The sequence below is a fragment of the Cannabis sativa genome, chromosome 9, assembly GCF_029168945.1.
Source record: "Cannabis sativa cultivar Pink pepper isolate KNU-18-1 chromosome 9, ASM2916894v1, whole genome shotgun sequence".
Classification (NCBI taxonomy): Eukaryota; Viridiplantae; Streptophyta; class Magnoliopsida; order Rosales; family Cannabaceae; genus Cannabis; species Cannabis sativa.
In genome coordinates this window covers 2316015-2323420 of record NC_083609.1, presented here as the reverse complement: position 1 = coordinate 2323420, position 7406 = coordinate 2316015, and the positions used below count along the sequence as shown (strand labels likewise).

General features: G+C 32.0%; 1 protein-coding gene across 1 annotated transcript; it reads left to right on the top strand.

The window, feature by feature from the left end:
- Positions 1-1295: 1295 nt before the first annotated feature.
- Positions 1296-6856, top strand: LOC115722566 (probable leucine-rich repeat receptor-like protein kinase At5g63930). Its single transcript, XM_030651806.2, has 3 exons — positions 1296-2234; positions 2546-5540; positions 6165-6856. Exons 2-3 carry the CDS (start codon positions 2597-2599, stop codon positions 6548-6550), a joined length of 3330 nt encoding a protein of 1109 aa, XP_030507666.2. The 5' UTR covers positions 1296-2234; positions 2546-2596; the 3' UTR covers positions 6551-6856.
- The last annotated feature ends 550 nt before the right edge of the window (positions 6857-7406 follow it).

Below are 7406 nucleotides of genomic sequence, written 5' to 3'. Positions count from 1 at the left end.
ATTTATTTTTTTAAAATATAATTTCTTTAATATTTATAACATCATGTATTCAAGATATTAAAAGTATATTAAGAAACTCATTATTGAGAATAAAATTTTTATGTTTAAATTTTTGGAGATAATTTTGTGGAAAAAAAATAAAAAAAAAGGGGAGATAGTTCTTGCATTTTTGATGGTTGCTTTTCTTGTAAAGTGTCCAATAACTTAATTTACATTTTTCTTAATTGTTTTTTGGATGAAAATTTTGTATTTCTTCATTCCATTTCTTTCAAGAAAAAAAAAATTAAATAAAAACAATATTAACATCTAAAAGGAAACAAAAAAAAAAAAAAAGTTTAAGAATTGACAAGAAAAGAATATTCCCCTAAAGTAGGGTTATTTATTAAATTTTAAATTAATCGATCTCTTACACATAAGGAAAAAAATATTTATTTATTAAAAAAATTGGGAATAATAATTAAATACAACAAGAGTTATTAAAGAAAACTTTATGATTTGAGGTCCCCACGTATTATTATTTTCATAAAACATATGAAACATAAATAAAATTATATATTTTAAAATCGTGAAAATTATGTTAGAGTGATGTAAAACAATAAATATTTTTTTTTTATCATTAACAAACATAAGTATATATATATTTTTTTTTTTTATTTTTTCACTAAATTATTCAATTTTATTAATATCAATCGATTAAAATAATAGTATGTAATTTAATTGGAATATCTTCACATTAAAAATACAATCAAGATTAAAATAAAATAAAAAAGTCAAATAATGAGCAGTTTAATTCTCAAACTACAATATTGGAGTTAACTTTAAAAATACTTATATTCAGTTTCATCAGGTTCATTCAATCTCGTAATTTGAGCACTAAATTATTATACAAGGTAAGTAATTGTACTACTAACAACTCATTCAATCACAGAAAACTCGTCATTTCCAATCTCTGTTAGAACAAGAAAGAACAAAATAAAACTATGTTACATAGACAATATTAAAACACTCAAAATCATATCACAAATATAAACTAAACACTTAAAATTATATCATACAGACAACATTAATCACAACAATAAAAATCAAATCACAATAACAAAATACAATTTAGACCAAATTTTTTAATTAAAATTATATTTGAAAAAAAGAGCACATCAATGATGTGGCAAAAGATTAGACATTAATATCATCATCATTATTTACTCATTTTGTTTTATTTTAAAAAAATACATAAAAAAAAATAATGAAATTTTTTGCTCATAGACTTCAGTGCCCGCCAACTTAGAATACAGAGTAATTTTTTTTCCAACCAAGAAAATTGCATAGAAATATTTTCCCGAGAAAATTATGATTGGGTTTGGTTTGGTAGCCTAAAGAGTTCACAATTAATTTTTTTTTTTATCTTTTTATTATTTTTTAAAAAAAAAACACTTGTCCCCATGAGTCTTTTTCCAATCGATCTTGGAAAAAATAATTATGAAAAAAAATTAAATTAAAAAAAATGAAAAAAAAGGAAGAAACTTTTTTTGAGTATAGAGAGAATGAGAGCGATGATATGAAAGCATGCTTGTCGGCCATTAGAGCTTCAACCAAGAGCTCAGTTTTTGGCCCATTCTCTTCAATCTCAATCCCAACGATTTCATTCATTGCTAAAAATCATATCTTTACAGCCACCGAGCTCAAAATTGCATTATAAATATATATATAAAGACTCGTTTTTTATTTTTTATTTTTAGACGTTTCGATTTGGCTGAGGCTCTCTCTCTCTGTGTTTGCTTCTGTTTCACTGTTTGAAAGGTTGTCTTTTTTTGATTATTAAATTATATTTATATATTTATATTCATATAGTTTAAAGTAAAGTAGGGAAATCTTTGAAACGGATTCTTTTCTTCTCTTTTTGGGCACTTTGAGTTCTTGGTGAAAAGGAGGAAGAAAAAAAAGGAGTCTTTACAAAAGGAGAGGAGGGTTAAGTGAAGAAGGTGGTGTTTGAGATATTTAAGCAACAAATCTTGGGCCTTTTTTAGATCACAGATCCCCACCATTTTTGAGGAAAGAAGAATTGGGTTTGCTTCACTTTTGGCTTTTCTGATTCATGACTTTCATGGTTTTTTCAGTTTGTCATTTCAGAATAGTCAATGCCAAATGTGGTTGGACTTTGCTGTTACTATTATCTCTCTCTCTCTCTCTTGCTTTTTTATTGCTGAGATGATGAGTGCTCATTGGGCTTTTTAGAGGTATGTTGATATTGATAATCTCTTCTTGGCTTATGTTTTTTCATTTTAAATTTAGAACTTTGTTAAACCAGTTAATTTGAAGGACAACGTTATGAAATTTCTGTTTGGATTAGTGTCTTATATGATGAAAGTTATGAATTTGAGTTATGGGGTTGGTTTCTTTTAGTGTTTTTTTTTTATGTCTTTTGCTTGTTTTGATTAGTTCTTTTACTATTTCTCTTAACATTTATCAATTCTGTTTATCATCTTGGCAAGTAAATTTGTTTGGTTAATTAGACAACATTGTAATATGAGTACTTGTGTACTTTCAGGTGTTAATTGTTGATCTATATGTTGGTTTTGATCATCCAAAAGCTGCAAAAATGTTCGGAAATTTCAAAAGGAGGAGAGTTTTGGAGGTGGGATTTGCAGGGTCTTTGCTTATCTTCTCTCTACTAGTTTTCACTTCAGAGGGTTTGAATTCTGAGGGGTTGTCCCTTTTGGAGTTGAAGAAAAGTCTAGTTGACAATAATTATTATTTGGGAAACTGGAATTCTGCTGATGAAACACCATGTGGATGGTCTGGTGTCAATTGTAATACTTCTGATTTTGATCAAGTTGTTTGGTCTCTTGATTTGAGATCCATGAATCTTTCAGGTACAATTAGCTCCAGCATTGGTGGGTTAGTTCACTTGACTCATCTTGATCTTGCTTATAATGCTTTCTCTGGGAACATACCTAAAGAGATTGGGAATTGTTCAAGTTTGCAAAAGCTTTATTTGAACAACAATAGATTAGTGGGGAGAATTCCACCCCAATTGGGAAATTTATCTAATTTAACTCGGTTGAATGTATGCAACAACAAATTATCTGGTTCCTTACCAGAAGAGCTTGGGAGGTTGTCTTTGATGATTGAGTTTGTAGCTTACACCAACAATCTTACCGGTCCATTGCCTCGTTCTATTGGGGAAATGAAGAGTTTGAGAACATTTAGAGCTGGCCAGAATGCTATTTCGGGTAGCATACCAGGCGAAATAAGTGGATGTCAAAGCTTGGAGCTTCTTGGACTTGCTCAGAATCATTTAGGAGGGGTGTTGCCAAAAGAAATCGGTATGCTTGGACGCTTGACAGACTTGATTCTATGGGACAACGAGCTCTCGGGGCCTATTCCAGAGGAGCTTGGCAACTGTACAAGCCTTGAAACTATTGCTTTGTATGAAAATAGTATAACTGGACCACTACCAAAGTCCATTGGGAATCTTAAGTCCTTGAAAAGGTTGTATATATACAGGAATTCTTTAAATGGAACTATCCCAAAGGAAATTGGAAATCTAACTAAGGCTGGGGAAATCGATTTCTCAGAGAACTATTTGAGTGGTGAGATCCCCAGAGAGTTTGGTAAATTAACAAGTTTAAGGTTACTATACCTCTTTCAGAACCAACTTTCAGGTGTAATACCAAGTGAGTTTAGCAACTTGAAGAGCTTGACAAAGCTTGACCTTTCTATAAATTTTCTTCAAGGCTCCATTCCATCTGGTTTTCAGTACTTGAGAAAAATGATTCAGATACAACTGTTTGATAACTCTCTCAATGGTACCATTCCTCAGGGGTTTGGTCTCTACAGTCAGCTTTGGGTGGTTGATTTTTCAGATAACCACTTGACAGGTAGAATACCTCCTCATCTATGTCGAAACTCTAACTTGATTTTGTTGAATCTTGAGACTAATAAACTGTATGGAAATATCCCAACTGGAATATTGAACTGCAAAACATTGGTGCAGCTCAGGCTTGTTGGGAACAGTCTCACTGGGAGCTTTCCTTCTGAGCTTTGTAATTTGGTTAACCTTTCCGCCATTGCATTGGATCAGAATAAGTTCAATGGCCCGATTCCTCCATCGATAGGGAGCTGTAAAAAGTTGCAAAGGCTTCATATTTCTGATAACTACTTCAACTCTGAGGTTCCTAAGGAAATAGGAAATCTTTCTCAGTTGGTTACTTTCAACTTATCATCTAATTTGCTCACCGGTCAAATTCCTCCCGAAATAGTTAACTGCAAGATGCTGCAGAGACTTGATCTCAGTAGAAATCACTTTGAAGGGCCTTTACCTGATGAGCTTGGAACTCTTCTTCAGTTGGAGATTCTCAGGCTTTCAGAGAATAGGTTCACAGGAAGCATACCATCAGCGTTGGGAAACCTTTCGCGTTTGACAGAATTACAAATGGGTGGCAACAGTTTTTCTAATGAGATACCACCCGAGTTGGGATCTCTTTCGGGTTTGCAGATTGCAATGAATCTTAGTTACAATAATCTCACTGGTACTATACCATCACAGCTTGGAAATCTCAATTTACTTGAATTTCTTCTGCTCAATAACAATCATTTGAGTGGTGAAATTCCAAGCACATTAGAGAATCTTTCAAGCTTGTTGGGATGTAACTTCTCATACAATGACCTTACCGGATCCTTACCCCCCATACCCCTATTTCAGAACATGGCTTATAGCAGCTTTGTTGGGAACAGAGGACTCTGTGGTAGGCCTCTAAATGACTGTGGTGCAAATCCTTATTCTCACCCTGCATCACATCCGGGTGGGGCTGAAACTCATCGGGGAAAGATTATCACTGCGGTTGCAGCTGCTGTAGGTGGTGTTTCTCTCATTCTAATTGTCATCATCTTATATTACATGAGATGTCCACCCGAGACAGTTGCTTCATTGCAAGAGGAAGTTTCATTTTCGTCTGCTGATTCAGATATCTACTTTCCTCCAAAAGATGGTATCACATTCCAAGATCTTGTTGAGGCAACTAACAACTTTAATGAAAGCTTTGCTGTTGGAAAGGGAGCTTGTGGAACAGTTTACAAGGCGGTTTTGCGTTGTGGAAGGATCATTGCTGTTAAGAAGCTAGCATCTCATAGGGAAGGGAACAGCATTGAGAACAGTTTTCGAGCTGAGATTTTAACTCTTGGGAATATCAGACATCGAAACATTGTAAAGCTATATGGATTTTGTTATCACCAAGGCTCTAATTTGCTTCTTTATGAGTACATGGAGAATGGTAGCTTGGGTGAAATGCTTCATGGTTCTTCTTACAGTTTGGAATGGCCAACTCGGTTTATAATCGCTCTTGGTGCTGCTGAAGGTCTTGCTTATTTACATCATGACTGCAAACCAAGGATTATTCACCGCGATATAAAGTCGACTAATATTCTACTTGATGAGAAGTTTGAAGCTCATGTTGGTGATTTTGGTTTGGCAAAAGTGATTGATATGCCTCATTCTAAATCAATGTCAGCAGTTGCTGGTTCTTATGGTTACATTGCTCCTGGTAAGCCACACTCTTTCTCTCTTAACATTTGCTTATGTTTAGTGAAACTGAATATCACATACTAATATAAATAGATTTAAGGCTATTTAGAATTTTTTGTCCTCGAATTAAACCTACTACCAAATTGTGTATTCTAAACTTTTTCGTCTCGGTTACAAATGTTTCCTAAACTTATTATCAATGCTAAAATATAAGACTTTTGTTTATATACTGCTAACATGTCACGTAAGCGTCACATGTATAATTTAAATAAAAATTAATTTGAAATTTGAAAAATCTATATTCTTAAGAACTATTAATAAGAAATTTTAAAATTACTTTATTTTTTTTTATTGATAGATAATAAGAAAATTAATTTTTCAAAATTAAAATTACATTTGTTGTTGATATAACAATATCCATTTTGTCACATCAAACATTTAGTTAGTTACGTGGGATAAAACTTAACAAAAGTTCTATATTTCAGCATTGTGAATAGTTTAGAGGAAATTTTTAACGAGTAAAAAAATTCACGAAGCACGATTTGGTAGTTATAATAATTCGAGGAGTAAAAATTCTAAATAGCTTAGATTTTAAGTTTTGAAAGAGACATGATTCATAACATGACTTATTTTTTCATTGCAGAATATGCATACACCATGAAGGTTACTGAAAAATGTGATATCTATAGCTATGGAGTGGTGTTGTTGGAGTTGGTAACAGGAAAAGCTCCCGTTCAACCGCTAGAACAAGGCGGCGATCTTGTAAGTTGGGTAAGGCAATATATTCGAAACCATTCACTAACATCCGGGATACTCGATAATCGGTTGAATCTTCAGAACAAAGCTATTGTTAGTCATATGCTGACAGTATTAAAAATTGCTTTGTTATGCACAAATCTATCCCCATTTGATCGGCCTTCTATGCGCGAAGTTGTCCTAATGCTAATCGAGTCGAATGTGCATACAAATTTTCGTATTTCTTCACCAACAACTACTCATGATCTTCCATTGAAAGATGATCTCCCATGAAAGTATGTGATTCTTTTCAAGCTCTGAATAACTGAGATGATTTTTTCTTTTTTCGATTTCCTTAATGTTATTTGCACAAGGGAAAAATGACAATATGTTGTATATTTTCATTAGAATAACACTAGGGAGTTCTATATAGTTATAACAAGGCTAATTAGATTTTGATTTCTTTCCAAATTATGTATTCCCTTTTTCTATTCACACATCAAGTAAAAGAAAAAAAAGAATGTACAGTTCAAAGAATTTTTCTTTTTTACATGCAAATTACTGTGTTTCTTAATGTCAATTCAATTTATGGGACTGAAATTTTCTTTTATTATGTTAATGCATTAAAGTGGCGTTTGGTTTAATGTAAGGGAAATGATAATGATAATGAATTGTAATAGAAACAGTAACAGGAATGATATGGTGTTTGGTTTATTTTTGGTATGGTATTGGAAATGAGTGGTGTATTGACAAAATTATTCTTTAAATCCTTGGAAGGTAAGGGTATAAATGTAATTTTAATTTTATATAAATTGTGTAGTTGTGATTAAGTAGGTATAGAGTTGTAATCCGATATATCATAATGCCAAATCAAACATGACCTGAAAAGAGTGTTTAAAGTTCTGGCCAAGATTATCATAAATGCTTTTGTATTAATCTTAAATGCTTCTTAATTTTGATTAGTATATTTTCATGATTTCTATGATATTATAGGCAAAGAAAAGAAGTGTTTAAAGTGACTATAAACGATTATAAACGCTTAAATAAATAAAAAAAAAAAAGACTATAAACGATTATAAATTTACACTTCACGACCATCATAATTGCATATACTATAAACAAATAGTTACAATTTTCTAGTTATAACATA